The sequence below is a fragment of the Leucoraja erinacea genome, chromosome 3 (genome assembly GCF_028641065.1).
Source record: "Leucoraja erinacea ecotype New England chromosome 3, Leri_hhj_1, whole genome shotgun sequence".
Lineage (NCBI taxonomy): Eukaryota > Metazoa > Chordata > Chondrichthyes > Rajiformes > Rajidae > Leucoraja > Leucoraja erinaceus.
This window is the reverse complement of record NC_073379.1, coordinates 56994501-57010005: the sequence shown is the minus strand read 5'-3', so window position 1 is coordinate 57010005 and position 15505 is coordinate 56994501. Positions and strand designations below refer to the sequence as shown.

At 40.0% G+C, this 15505-nt stretch overlaps 1 protein-coding gene across 3 annotated transcripts in view; it reads left to right on the top strand.

Annotated features, from left to right (window-relative positions):
• The window catches only part of slc24a2 (solute carrier family 24 member 2), a 211196-nt gene that overhangs the window by 166984 nt on the left and 28707 nt on the right, over positions 1-15505 (top strand). For 2 of the 3 annotated variants that reach the window (XM_055632762.1, XM_055632764.1), the window contains one exon: positions 4106-4156. The exons of the other annotated variant lie outside the window; for it this stretch is intronic. In XM_055632762.1, the coding sequence (XP_055488737.1) occupies positions 4106-4156 (51 nt within the window). The remainder of the gene's footprint in view (positions 1-4105; positions 4157-15505) is intronic. 3 annotated transcript variants of the gene reach the window in all.

Sequence of the window (15505 nt, the reverse complement as noted above, 5' to 3'; positions counted from 1 at the left end):
TAACACGGTCAAAGGCTTTGGAAGCATCAATAAAGCACATAAGGATTGAAGAGTTTTTGCCTCTATATTTGTTTACAATCTCCTTTAGGGCATATATGCATAAGTCAGTGCCATGTTTAGCTTTAAAGCCAAACTGGCTATCTGTGGAGTTAACAAACTCATTTATTCGATCCAGCAGAACTCTTTCTAAAACTTTTGACAATATGCTGGCTAAAGCTATGGGCCTGTAATTATTTAGGCGCCTACTTTACCAGCTTTGTCCTTAATGACCGGCATTAACAAGACAGACAACATTGAGTCTGGTAACAAGCCATGAATCATAAAGCCAGTAAAACAAATAGCTAGGAGAGGAGCTATCCTCATACTCACATACTTAAGATGTTCAGCAGAGATATGATCCAAGCCACTTGCTTTGTTGTTGGACAGCTTGTTCATGGCATGATACACCTCATGTGACATAATCACCATTGAGTCATTACTATCAATATTGTCCACCCTATACAAGTCACCTTGGACACAGTTGAATAAAGTGCTATAATGTTGTCGCCATAACTCCGTGATATTAGCTGTTCCGGAGATTCCATCTACAGTACATGGTAGAGATGTTTTGCAACTGCTAAGAGCTCTCACTTCCTTCCACAAATCTGTAGCATTGTTACTTAGCAGCTTCTTAGCCATGGAATCAGCCCTCATAACTTGCTTATTTTTACAGATGAAGTGAACAGCATACTTATACCTTGCATTAGTGAGCTTCTTGTGCTCAAACACAGGCCCCTGTCTGGGTCTACCTGCCATAGCCCATGATTTGGTCGCTTCACGGGCTTCAGTATGATACTCAGCTACATACTTATTCCTGCCAGGCCTGATGTTATGTGTCTTATTTTTATGCTTGCAGTAGGGCTTACTGCCTACATATAAGGCGCTTACTATATCATTATACATGGAGCAGATATCTCTCCTATGCTTCATATCTTTACAATTAACATTACTACATATTATTGCATCTTTAGGTAGATGAATATTGCTTAAGGATTTATCTGTATGGGCATAATAGGCTAAGATGTCTTCCTTTGTAAGCGTTGACCAGTCCAGTTTTTCTGTATTAAAGCTATTTCTATCTCTGGATACCACAGGTATGTGTTCAACATTTATTGGCATAGCAACAGGTATATGATCAGTCATTGCTGCCCCATACAGAATGCTCATACACCCCAATGAGGCATGTGCATCAGCTGTACTAATACAGTGGTCCAGCCATGATGTGGTGTGCCAGGCCTCACTAATATAAGTATAGCTATCTGTAGGTAAAAGCACTTTGCTTGACAATATTAAATTATTATCTTGACAGAACTGAGCCATATGATTGGCAAATAATGAGTTCCTATCTGAGATATCTGCATTCATATCCCCAATGACATATACACTACAATAATTATTGTTTTGAATGAAAGAATAGATGAAAGCAAGTCTATTTAAATATTCATCCTCATTCTGATGGCATTCATAGGGTGTATATACATTCAGGATAACAAATTCCTTGTTGTGAGTAAAGTGTATGGCAATGCACTAGTCAACATCAAGCCGAATTACATTTACTGATGAGTCAAGCTTCTTGTTCCATAGAATAGCCACACCCCGTGGTATCCTACCTCTGACTATCCCCATGCCAAGGTCAGTTGTAGACTCCCCAGCCCCATGAAAGTTGTCATTGAGAGAATTGAGTTTGTCCAAGTCTTGCTTCGCTAAGAATGTCTCTTGCATACATAGTATGTCACAGTTCTCCAGGAGGTCGTCAACAACTGAGCGGCGAGCTTTATCCCCTGCGCTCTGGCCCAAACGCAGGCCACGACAATTGTACGATAGTACTCGAATGTTCATTTAGCGAGACTAGTGAGTGCCCCTAGCACCAGCAGGTATACTCATTCCCCCCGCGGCAGGTGCGGTGCTTGATCCGATGACTCCAACCCTGCGCAGCTCGTAATACTTGCTGAAGTGTGTAGACCAGAAAGGATGAACGTATCATTAAATTCATCAGTCAATACAACTCTTCCCTTCAAAAGCTTTAGTCAGTCACAGTCCTCCTCCCCAGTCAATCTATTTTGGCTTATGTAAATATTCCATCACAGTGCATTATTTAAACTATTAAATTCCACTATTAAGTTCCATAAGACTGCTAGTTCCTTGTGGGAATTGCATTTCTTCCTCCCAAAGGCAATCCATAGGATTCATTGGTAGACAAAAATGCTGGGGAAACTCAGTGGGTGAGCCACCATCTATGGAGTTCATTATTTTCATAGGATTCATTGTTTTCTAAACATTGGGCAATAAATCACAATGTAGTGTTAAACCAATTTGAATTCTAACATTTTCATGAACTTCAATCCTTGCCTCTCGTTAAATACCATTTTAATGATTGATTACTTATGAAACTTTCTCAAATTGTTGCAAAGTTGGTGTCTTGGAAGATGCTGTTCCATTTTCTTTTCCGGCCCTGCACAATTTAAAAGCAAAATGTAGAATCTAAATGCCTTTTTATTTTATGTAGCAAGATCTAATCTAGTTTGACAGTCTCTTTTCTACGTAAACATGCGAGAAACAATTACAAAATAAAATGGCTAAATTCATGAGTTAAAATAACTCACTATCATATGTTGACAAAAAGCCTATAAAATTAAAAGTGCAAACAGTTATTTTTGCTTAGCCAATTCTGCCACAAATTATTTTCATCAATCTTTTGGGCGGTCATGGTGGCGCAGTGGTAGAGTTGCTGCCTTACAGTGAATGCAGCGCCGGAGACCCGGGTTCGATCCCATCTACGGAAGCTGGCTGTACAGAGTTTGTACATTCTCCCTGTGACCTGCGTGGGTTTTCTCCGAGATCTTCGGTTTCCTCCCACACTCCAAAGACGTACAGGTTTGTAAGTTAATTGGCTTGGTAAATATAAACATTGTCCATTGTGGGTGTAGGATAGTGTTAATGTGCAGGGATTGCTGGTCGGCGTGTGCCGAAGGGCCTGTTTCCGTGTTGTATCTCTAAACTAAACTAAACTAAACTTAAAGTAGTTAATGCTTTTATCCTGGACTGGTTTTAATATTAGAATAATCCAATTTGGAGTGAAAGCATTGGCTAACTAAAACAAGTTAAAACCATAAATCCTGGAAATGGATTGACATTTTGTGCGTATGCATTTTTGCAAGGTATTGGCTTTAACAGTGAACAAAAAAAAAACTCAGGCAATTACATAAAATGTAGACAATTTTATTTAATTGAGATTGTTATGCAATGTTTTGAATGTGTGTCTTAATACTTTGTACTTCCTTGTGTGAAAAAAAATCATTATCCTCGTTTAATGGCAAGACATAAAATTCCAAACTTTTAATTGTAGAAAACAACTGGAAATGGTTAGACCTGTTTTCCATGATACAAATAAGAAGGAAATAAATGGTTCATCCAATCTATAAGAAAGACAGAACTTCCAACATTATTTTTTTTTTCTGTGGCTGATTTTTCATTAATGCTTGGTTCACTGGCAAATCTAGGAACTCTGTGTGATGAATGTAAACAGCTCAGTTTATTAAATAGGGGGCTTGATTTCAGAGAGGTTTGATTTCACTTTTTTATATAACTTAATTGTCTACAGAATCTTATAACATATAATTTGATTAGCATAAAAGTCTCCAAAAATAAGGTGCTTTAAAATCATTCAGTGGAATGGACTAACTATAGTTCTTTTGGAAGGCTGGCCCTGGGGAATTACCACTGAGAAAAGACAAAAATCGGCATATTATAGGGAATCATTGGATATCATTTTCTGCCAGCTACAGAAGTTTGTGCACAATGATTAAATTGTGCCCTTTCAACAGTGTGAAATGTGCTTTTGTTTAAGATGTTCATCTGCTTTCCTAATTTGAATATTGATGAATCTGTTGCAGCAATATTCCAAATTTCATATTTTACCATTCACCGCTGAACTTCAATCCCCTGGTGACCTGATATTTAAAGCACATGTGTGTGCCACCTGAAAATGCATTCTGCTGCTTCCTGATTTTTTAATCTCTTTTTTTGCATTTTGCTCATTTGTCTTTTTTTTACTGTGATGTTGTAGAACTTGGAGCATATGGAAAACTAAAATATTATGACTCAATGACAGAAGAAGGTAAGAACTTCATCTCTCTCTGTTACATTTTCTGTATAGTCATGATCATATACATTCTTTATTACAATAAAAATATAATTATAATAATGTTTTGTCTCATTATTTCATCTAACATTTTTCCTGATCGTCACTACATCTTTATGTATACGTTGTTTTGTTTGTTTTTGTGCTGTTGAACATTGTACTGATATAGAAAATGTAAATGCGATGATGGTAAAAAATATTTTTATACAAAATTGAACTGGTGTTCTTGTTTAAAAGTATTTCAATCACTTTGTTTGCCTCACTTCTTCCGTGTTTTCAAGTGAACTCCATTTTTCAATAAAAAAGATAACCTCTACCTTTCTACCTCTGCGATTAGGTAATTTTCCAACAAGAGTGGGTGTGAAAGTGAGTGTGAGAATGTGTATATGTGAGTGTGTATGTGTGTTCGCGGGTGTGAGTGCAAATGTGTCTATGTGGGCGTGAAGGCATATCCAGGCGTATATTCATCCGTGCATGTATGTGTTTGTGAGGTTGGGCTCTACAATGTCATATTTCTCACCTGTAACCAAATTAGTTGCGGGTAAACTAAAAGCAACGTTTGGCTTTTTGATAATGCTGATTTGCCATTTGTATTTCATTAACTGATTAGATTTGATTGCAGTTTTGTTTGATTCCATTTGATCCCCATCTATGAAGAGATCTGCCACATCTGTGTGTTATATATTGCATTCTACAGTAAGATGAAAGTGTTCTGTATTAACTGGCTGTCAAGGTCCAATCCACAGAGACCTTAATGCAATTCTAAGAAACATTTGCTCCTAATTTGGTACTAGCTGATTTCAAATTAGCAGTCTTGCTCGTAGGGTTTGAAAACTGATGGTTTGGGACATAACAAAGCTTCTGCATGGTAAATGGAAACCATTAGTGATGAGCCCTAGTCAGAAATTAATATATTAATGTTTAATCAAGGGACACATTACACTGCCTTGAGGGGTGTAGTATATTATGAATGAATGTTATACATAGAAAATCTATTTTCATAAGCATTAATATGACAAATTTGGTACTTGCAGGATAAGAAAAGAATAGTTTGTATTTGACAGGATTTGGTCTCCTAATTTGAGGAAGGACATCCTTGTGATTGAGGCAGTGCAGCGTAGGTTTACGAGATTGATCCCTGGGATGGCGGGACTGTCATATGAGGAAAGATTGAAAAGACTAGGCTTGTATTCACTGGAGTTTAGAAGGATGAGGGGGATCTTATAGAAACATATACAATTATAAAGGGACTGGACAAGCTAGATGCAGGAAAAAGTTCCCAATGTTGGGCGAGTCCAGAACCAAGGGCCACAGTCTTAGAATAAAGGGGAGGTCATTTAAGACTGAGGTGAGAAAAAACCTTTTCACCCAGAGAGTTGAGTTGTGAATTTATGGAATTCCCTGCCACAAAGGGCAGTGGAGGCCAAATCACTGGATGGATTTAAGAGAGAGTTAGATAGAGCTCTAGGGGCTAGTGGAGTCAAGGGATATGGGGAGAAGGCAGGCATGGGTTATTCATTGGGGACGATCAGCCATGATCACAATGAATGGCAGTGCTGGCTCGAAGGGCCGAATGGCCTCCTCCTGCACCTATTTTCTATGTTTCTATGTTTCTATTCTATGTGTACAATTACAATATTTGTGCGTACTAATTTTAATGAGTAGACCATGCATTTTGCCTGGATTTCCTGTTTAACTGTGATGACATGAATTAACATTTTTCTATTTAATTGTCAGTTGGTCTTTCTGTTTAGATGCTCTTATAGTAAAATCTTCCACATTTTGATTCAAAATTGGCAATTGTGTTATTCATATCCATTCTGTAGTGATGTGTGTTTGGCGACTTTTATGTTCGGCAACAACTATTTCTACATGAATCCATTGACTTTTCAAAAACTGATGAGGGAAGACCCAATTTACATCAGACCTTTAACTTCAGGTGTACATTGCAATGTGCTGCCCATTTCATGCTGCTTTTCAGTTCATCGAGTTTCCTGTTCATAAACTGAAGTATTTAGAAGATGTGGTTCCAAAATAACCTCTTTTGTTCAAGCAAGCTGCTTTGAAAACACTTGAGCAAATTTATTGTGCAAGACCTAAGTGACTGCACAACTGTAAATACATTCACATATTGTTTCTTGCCATATGCTTAGTAATATTTAATGTACACTGCAGATAAGTAATACTTACTTTATTAGTTGTATTGAAATTAAGGATACTTTGAGTAATTCCCTTGATGTCACTCAAGTTACCTTTTGTTCACTCCGTTAATATACAGACAATTTGTGCAGAAATAAGCAACAAGACTAGGAAATGTCAATACCTAATAATACCAAATGTTCATTGCTTTTCAACTGCTAAATTGACTACCTGAATACTTTAACAATTTAATTGCATAGTCAGCCTTGCTGGTAGTGGTAGATGTGGAGTTATATCCTGATAACTTGTTAAATCCCACGAACTAATTGATTTTCCACATTGTAATTTCCTTCCTTGTCCATAGATAAGGTTTGTGGTACAGTAAACGTTTAATTTTGTCCAGTCCAGCTTTCTTGTAGCACCTAGGCAAGGCTTGTTATAATATAGAAAATGATTTAGTCTGTGACATTTGTCATGTTATTTCGATATAATTGTATGAATATAAACTGCTGATGGTGGAAACTGAACCCACCAACTCCCATGGCTCTCTGAACTATACTTCTTCCCACCCTGCTTCCTGTAAGGTCTCTATCCCCGACTCCCAATTCCTCTGTCTATGCCACATCTGCACCCAGGATGAGGTGTTCCAAACCAGGGCATCTGAGATAGACAATAGACAATAGGTGCAGGCCATTCAGCCCTTCGAGCCAGCACCATCATTCAATGTGATCATGGTTGATCATCCCCAATCAGTACCCCATTCCTGCCTTTTCCCCTATATCCCCTGACCACTATCTTTAAGAGCCCTATCCAGCTCTCTCTTGAATGCATCCAGAGAACCTGCCTCTGAGGCAGAGAATTCCACACACTCACAACTCTCTGTGAGAAAAAGTGTTTCCTCGTCTCCGTTCTAAATGGCTTACCCCTTATTTTTAAACTGTGGCCCCTGGTTCTGGACTCCCCCAACATCGGGAACATGTTTCCTGCCTCCAGCGTGTCCAAACCCTTAACAATCTTATATGTTTCAATAAGATCCCCTCTCATCCTTCTAATCTCCAGAGTGTACAAGCCCAGCCGCTCCATTCTCTTTCTTGTCCTCATTCATCAGCGAACGGGGGGTTCCCCTCTTGGACTATAGATCTCACCAAGGTCTCCTCTATATCCCGTAGCTCCGATCGCACTCCCCATCCCCCTCACTTGTAACAAGGACAGAGTCACCCTTGTCCACAACTTCCACCCTACCAGCCGTCACATACAACATATAATCCTCTGACATTTTCGCCACCTCGAACGGGATACCACCACTGGCCACATCTTCCCATCTTCTCCCCTTCCATTACCTCCGTAACTCCCTGGTCAATTTGTCCCTTCCAACCCAAACCCCCCCCATCCCCTGGTACCTTTCCTTGCAACTGCAGGAAATGCTACATTTGTCGCTTTACCTCCCCCCTCGACTCCATCCAAGGACCCAAGCCGTCTTTCCAGGTGAGGCAGAGGTTCACCTGCACCTCCTCCAACCTCAACTATTGCATCTGCGATTCTAGGTGTCAACTGCTCTACATCGGTGAGACCAAGCGCAGGCTTGGTGATCGCTTCGCCCAACACCTTCGCTCAGTTCGCACTAACCAACCTGATCTCCTGGTGGCTCAACACTTCAACTCCCCCTCCCATTCCGAATCTGACCTTTCTGTCCTGGGCCTCCTCCATGGCCAGAGTGAGTCCCACCGCAAATTGGAGGAGCAGCACCTCATATTTTGCTTGGGTAGTTTACACCCCAGCGGTATGAACATTGACCTCCAATTTCAGGTAGTCCTTGCTTTCTCCTCTCCTTCCCTTCGCCTTCCCAGCTCTCCCACAGCCCACTGTCTCCGCCTTTTCCTTTCTTGTTCCCGCCCCCCACCCACATCAGTCTGAAGAAGGGTCTCGACCCGAAACGTCGCCTATTCCTTTGCTCCTTAGATTCTGCCTCACCCGCTGAGTTTCTCCAACATTTTTGTCTACCTACAACAAAATTGAAATTAATTTCCATTCGCAACCCATTAGAAATTAAACTTTAATCATTTCCGTGGGTTAATTTTGATGTTAGAACCACAATCAAATCCATCTGCTGAATTGATAGCATACAGTTATCAAAAAGATGAAAGAGGACATGTGTTGCTCTCACGGGTTCTCATGCCCTGCTGAGTAGAAACCATCCTTTACTCATGCTGATCCCCAGTAGCCCCTCAATACCCATCTCGCTGATGCCTATCATCATCACATTATGAAGATCTGCTGCTGGCAATAGTTCCCTGGTGGACCTCATTTGCTGTGAGCACTGCAGACATCTAAAGGTCTTCAGACCTGCCATGGAGCCAGTTCGCAACACTTCCTGCCCCCTGCCAACTTGCTTAGGTCATCCCAATTTCAGGAAGGGCTCTCCAGTGGATGTTAACTCCTTAATTAACATATTCAACATGTTGCTTAAACGTTCAGCCTGACAAATATATTACTTGAACATTGAGCCTTGCAAATTTAGAGGAGAACTAAAGCTGGCATGGTCTGGGTGGACGTTTCCTTCTATTTAATTAGTAAGTTTTAACATTCAGTTAAAGGGCAAATGCTCACCAATTTCTTCTGCTTCCCATTCCTGCTTAGTTTTTCCGTTATTCCCAATAATCCGGACTGCAAAACTGAGTACTAGCACTGTACCTTTTCTTGTATTGCATTTGGTACTAAATAGCTGTTGTTTCGCAGCTGTCAAAAATGGGTACTGTGGTAGAGGTGCTGTCTTTTAGTTTGTTAATGGAGACTGATGTCCTTTTGGCTTTTCTAATGCCTGGTGTGCAATGCTTCGATATTTTGAGCATTTAAATCCAATAAGGCTCCAGGATCCCTTTCCCAGTTCAACCTCTTTCATGGTGTATGCTTTATCTCTTTCTTTGCAAAATATTCATGGTTGCCTACTTTCAAGAGAGAGCTAGATAGGGCTCTTAAAGATAACGGAGTCAGGGGATATGTGGAGGAGGCCGGAACGGGGTACTGATTGGGGATGATCAGCCATGATCACATTGAATGGCGTTACTGGCTCAAAGTGCTGAATGGCCTACTCCTGCATCTATTGTCAATTGTCTATTGTCTACTGAATGGCCATCTGTCTCATTTAACATCAATAGTGCCTTAGCATTTTGCAGCATAGTTGTTCAGAGGTCAGTGCTTTTGTTTGTGGCATGCGTCCAGTTCTTCCACGGTGCACTGCAGAGGAAACACTGAAGGGTGGTTTGGAGAGAGCGTCCTGCAGCCCAGCTGTTATTCACATGCTTGAAACTTCCAGCTTTCTTGGTTCTGCCAAGCCCAGAGAAATGCAGCAGACTCTCCCAAGTCTCTGCATTCGACAATGGTTCCAGCATCCAGTCCATTAAGACATGAAGCAGTGGTGTGGGACAATGCAGGAACATAGTGGCTACACTGCTGGACCAGCTGTCAGAGTTCTGAATGATTGTTTCAGAAATGTAATTTCAAATTCCATCATGAGGAGGACAAGATTCAAGGATGTGCTCAAAGTTTCCTTGGAACAAAAAATGTTACATCCCCACTGGTTTTAGGAAATCCATGGCTCAGAACCACTCAAAGTATTGAAAGAGCATTCTGGATGGTATTGAAATCCCCAAGTCCATGCATTGGGAGCATACAGAAGCCATACATAAATGGAAGAAGGAGCACACAACCTAACAAACTACCCAACCATCCCGCCACCGTAAGGACACCTGTGTGGAAAAGTTTGCACAGTCGCTTCAGAATCCATAAAGCCTGAGCAAAATAAGACATAGTCAATCTCAATGGACGACCCATGAAGCAACTTGATCACACTGCAGGAAGAAAAATATCTGTCCTTCTCACTTTTTTCAGTATTGAAAGGTGTTTAAGAAATGGGAAGGCAATATCTTGCTGGCATTTCTGGGCTGAATCCACTTGTTGCAAAAGGAATTAAGAGCCTGTTGAGGAACCACTCGGAGAAAGAACAACTACGTACGGTGAAGTGAAATTAAAGTGCAGCTGCACTGTGTCTCCAAAACAAGAGGTTTTTTAAGGCAACAGGGCATGATTTTGTGATTGATGCAATTGACAAACTAGCATGTCATTTTGCCATCTACTTTGTACCCCAAGGAATAACTAATTTTAGAGGCTGGTAAATTTCCACTCAATGTTCATCATGCAGGAAAATATTAAAATTAATTTGGTTGTTCTCGGGAATGGATCTTTCCATTAATCCTCTCTGTGACCAAATATATATATATTTTTACAGTGAAAAATAATGTAAGGAGATCATTTATTATTTAATATATCAGCATTAAGAATAATAGGATAATCAGCCCACTGAGCTTGTCCTGATGTCAGTCAGTCATAATTGTCTCCTATTGTTTTTGTTTCAAGCTTGAACCTTTTTAATCATGGATGAATCAGATGTCACTCCTGCAGGTTTTTATTTAAATCCTTCGGTCATTCAGCACTCACTTTGATGGTGGCAGTCTGTTCCATGCCTTGTTAATTGCTGAGTGTAAATAGAAGGTAGACACAAAATGCTGGAGTAACTCAGCGGGATAGGCAGCATCCCTGGAGAGAAGGAATGGGTGGCGTTTCAGGTCGAGACCTATCTTCATACCCAGAGTGTAAATAGAACTTGGATTTTCTTGAGTTATTTCAATGTATTCCCTGAACTTTTCAAATGTTGTAATTTTTTTCTACCAGATTATGGTTGGTTTATTGTGGCAACGTTTGCAATTCCTTTAGTTTCTTTCAAGTATTTTCCACAGCCCTCAGTTTGTGATTTATATTTTCCATCTTTAGTTATGAGTGTTCCACAGGCAGCCATAGACTGTCCACAAAGTGCATAGTTGAGTGATGGTTTCTACTTTGGCTCTGAAGATATTCCTGGAACATATGTTTAAAAATGATCAGCAATTGAAAACTTGATAAACTACAGGTACATACGGAATATAGACACAAAGTGCTGGAGTAACTCAATGGGTCAGGCAGCATCTCTAAAGAAAAAGGATGGTTGACGTTTTGGGTCGTTTTGGGTCCTTCTTAACTACAGTAACTAATTCGTAACTATCATAAACAATGTACAGTTCTGGTCACCTTATTAAACAAAAGACATGTTTGTACTGGAGTTTGCACAGATGTACAAGAATGTTGCCAGGGTGATAAAAGCATAGGAAGAAACGATTTAATACATTATGATTGTTCTCTTTGGAAAAGAGACAGCTGAGGGAGAAGGTAATTGAGGTGAATAAAATAAAAATAATTTGTATCCCTTAGCAGAGCAACAAGTGACAGTGAGCATTGATTTAAAATTAATTGATAGAATTTTATCGAAGGGTGGCAATGATCAGGCAGGGATTCGCTACATGAATGGTTGATAGAAGCAGAAACCCATGGCAAATTTACTTGGATGTGTTCCTGAAGAGCCATGACCTGGAAATGGTCACTAGGTGGAGTAGTTCTTTATTGACCACCGCATGCTTGTTAGAGATCTCCTGTGCCATAAAAGCTCAAATATCTGCTGTAATATTAGTCTCCTCAAAGCAGCAAGTAAAGGAATCTTTCATTCCATTTGTAAGGGAAGTACCAAAAGACACCAAACACACGGATCTGAAAAAGAGCGCAGCAATGAGAGGAAACAAAGTAAACTCCCTGCTATTCCTACTGACTCACCCAGTGTCTGAAGGAAGGTCTCAACCTGAAATGTCATCCATTCCTTCTATCCAGAGATGCTGCTGCCTGTCCTGCTGAGTTACTCCAGCATTTTGTGTCTATCTTCATCATATTGTCTACATTTAGTATAGTTTATTGTCATGTGTACCAAGGTGTAGTGAAAAGCTTTTTTGCCATGTGCAATCCAGTCAGCGTAATGACTGTATGACTATAATCAACCCATCCACAGTGTACAGATACAGGATCATGGGAATAATGTTTAGTGCAAAATAAAGTCCAATAAAGAGCAATTAAAGATAATCCGAGGGGTAAGTGGTAGCTCAGGACCGCTGTCTTGTTGGTGGTAGGATAGTTCTGTTGCCTGATAACAGCTGGGAAGAAACTGTGACTGATTCTGGAGGAATGCATTTTCCCATGAGAAGAGGGAGTGTCCAGGGTGAGACTCATCCTTGATTATGCTGATGGCCTTGTTGAAGCAGGGTGAGGTATAAATGGAGTTAACAGAAGGGAGGATGGTGTGCTGGTGATGGTCTGGGCTGCGTCCACAATTCTCTGCAATTTCTTGTGATCTTAGATGGAGCTGTTCCCAAATCATGCTGTGATGCATTCTGATAAAATTATTTCTACGGTGAATCTGGTGAAATTAGTGAGACATGTTGGGGACATGCTAAACTTCCTAAGCCTTCTGAGGAAGTAGAGGTGTGGTGTACTTTTTTGGCCATTGCTTTGATATGGTTAGTCCAGGACAAATTGCGAGTGATATTTACTCCTAGAAACTTGATGTTTTCAACCACCTCTACTTCGGACCTGAAAGATATGAAAATCTGCCACTATAAGTGCAATGCAGCAAAGTCTTCCAGAGCACTTGGCCACAAGACTGGTGATGTTTAAACAGATAGACTGTTTTCTGAAGAAGGGTCTTGACCCAAAATGTCACCCATTCATTCTCTCCAGAGATGCTCCCTGTCCCGCTGAGTTATGCCAGCATTTTGCGTCTATCTTCAGTTTAAACCAGCATCTGCAGTTCCTTCCTACACACTAATGATGTTTCTTTGCTCATTTAAAAACAACTGAAACAAGGAAAGTTTCTCTCTCATCTTTATTAACCATAATCTTATATCTTATGACCAAAATAACACAAAATATCCTTTCTTGATGGAAAGTTAGGCTGAATAAATGGCTGAAAAGAAAAATCTGGTGAAGCAGTAAATCTGAGTAAACAAAATTTAAAGGTTGAGGGGTGTCAGGAATCTGAGTACAAAAATGGCTTCATCTGATTAAATTTGATTTTATTGGATTTTTATGGTAATAATAACATAACCAATGCAGAATGAATTCAGATTCAGATTCAATTTTAATTGTCATTGTCAGTGTACAGTACAGAGACAACGAAATGCATTGTCATTCTAATTGATTACAATATAATTATGGAATACTTCATGACATATAGCATAATATGTAACAGCAACATAGGAGAGTATTTATTATAAATAATGAGATAAAATTAGACTTATTGTTTACTAAAGTTAACATGCAAATATTTCCCCATGATTTCAATACTGAACAACTGCTTGGTGTGGCTATAAATGTATGACATTTGGCACAAGTCAGTTCTCATATTTGTTCACTTCTTGCCAAGCTTCTCCATGGACTCCTGCCAGCAAAGAAGTGAAACAGCAATTAAATCAGTACACAGTGGCAAAACGAGCAAAATGTGTTACTCACGGCAATATGTAATTGCTCCAAGTGTGGCTGGTTTTAATTAGCAGCTGACAGAGAAATAGACGGTTCGGGTTTAATTGAACTGCTCTGCTGAAAAGAAAAGATAGCTTGTCATTATGAATGCCAATAGTTGGCACTAGTTTGTGGGAAAGAAATACTCATTCATACTCAAAGCCTAAGGTAAAAACACTAGAAGGAAACCTAAGCAGCAGTGAAAAGGCATAAAAGATAAATTTGGATTTGCAATTCAGAAAGGAACAATATAACAGAGTTGTTGAGGCTGAAGTGGTTTTGAAGTTCACTTGTAATTAATTTATCTGTGGTTATTCAATGTATAATTGCAACGGCACACATTTTTTTCATTGAATGCAGTACTTCAGGGTCATCCTTGGTGATGTATAGTTAATGCATAACACGAGTAGGCCCTGATATGGATATTGGTCTCTTGGAAGGTAAATTTGTGGACTATGCTAGCTTCTGGACAAGTATTAGTGTAAGAGTCATCATATTCCCCGACTTGTCATTGTCTTTCCTCTTTGAGATCATTGAGGTGCAATGGCACTGAATAATATACACAGTGTGCTATAGTAACTCAATAAGTCAGGCAGCATCTCTGGAGAGCATGATAGATGATGTTTCGAGTCAGGACCCTTCTTGATCTGGAGATGAGTCCTGACCTGAAATGTCACCTATCCATGCTCTCCAGAGATGCTGCCTGACCTGCTGAGTTACTCCAGCACTTTGTGTCTTGTTTTGTAAACCAGCATCTACTGTTCCTTGTATCTCCAATGGTATTGTTCACAATGGTGGTCAGGGTTTTATTGTGAACAAAAGGATCAAAGCAGAAATGGCACAGAGCAGCACCTGGAGCTCTATATCTAACCATGACATGATTTCTGTTTGGAGGTTTGATCATGTTAATATCATTCCCTATGTTGCATTGTTTCTGTGTACATCCCACAGGAATGTTAAAGGGCATCCATGCATGTCCCCATACCTGTATCTTTGGTCCTTTTACAACTGCAGCTAAAATTTAAGGAGAATTGCTTTTACAGTCTGCATTATGAAGGAAAATACACAGCAAGGCCACATTGCAGACAAAGGATGCATGGCATCAAATGTTCTTGAAGCAAAACTGTTTCTTAACATATTAAGATAATTTCTTCCTTCAAAAGGTTCTATGTAATCTTGTGCACTATATGAAGCTGAAAAATTGCATTCTCTCAGCATGAACTAAGGGCCATGTGATACACTTGTCTTGGAATGAGGTTTGACAGGCCGACAACCCTGGGGTAAGACTGCTGCGGGCAATTCAAACCTGTCCCAACTGTTGTGGAACACTATCCTTTGATCTCAAGAATGATTTGTCCTTTCCTCAAACTTATCAGCTAACAAGGCAGAATTACAAATGGCTGCAGCCCTGTTTAAATGTTAAGTAGACCTTAAAAACTAGATGCAGGAAAAATGTTCCCAATGTTGGGGGAGCCCAGAACTAGGGGCCACAATCTATGAATAAATGGGAGGCCATTTAAAACTAAGATGAGAAAAAACTTTTTCACCCAGAGTGTTGTGAATTTGTGGAATTCGCTGCCACGGAAGTCATTGGAGGCCAATTCACTGGATGAATTTAAAAGAGAGTTAGATAGAGCTCTTGGGACAAGCAGAATCAAGGGGTATGGGGAGAAGGCAGGCACGGGCTACTGATTGTGGATGATCAGCCATGATCACAATGAATGGCGGTGCTGGCTCGAAGGACCAAATGGCCTC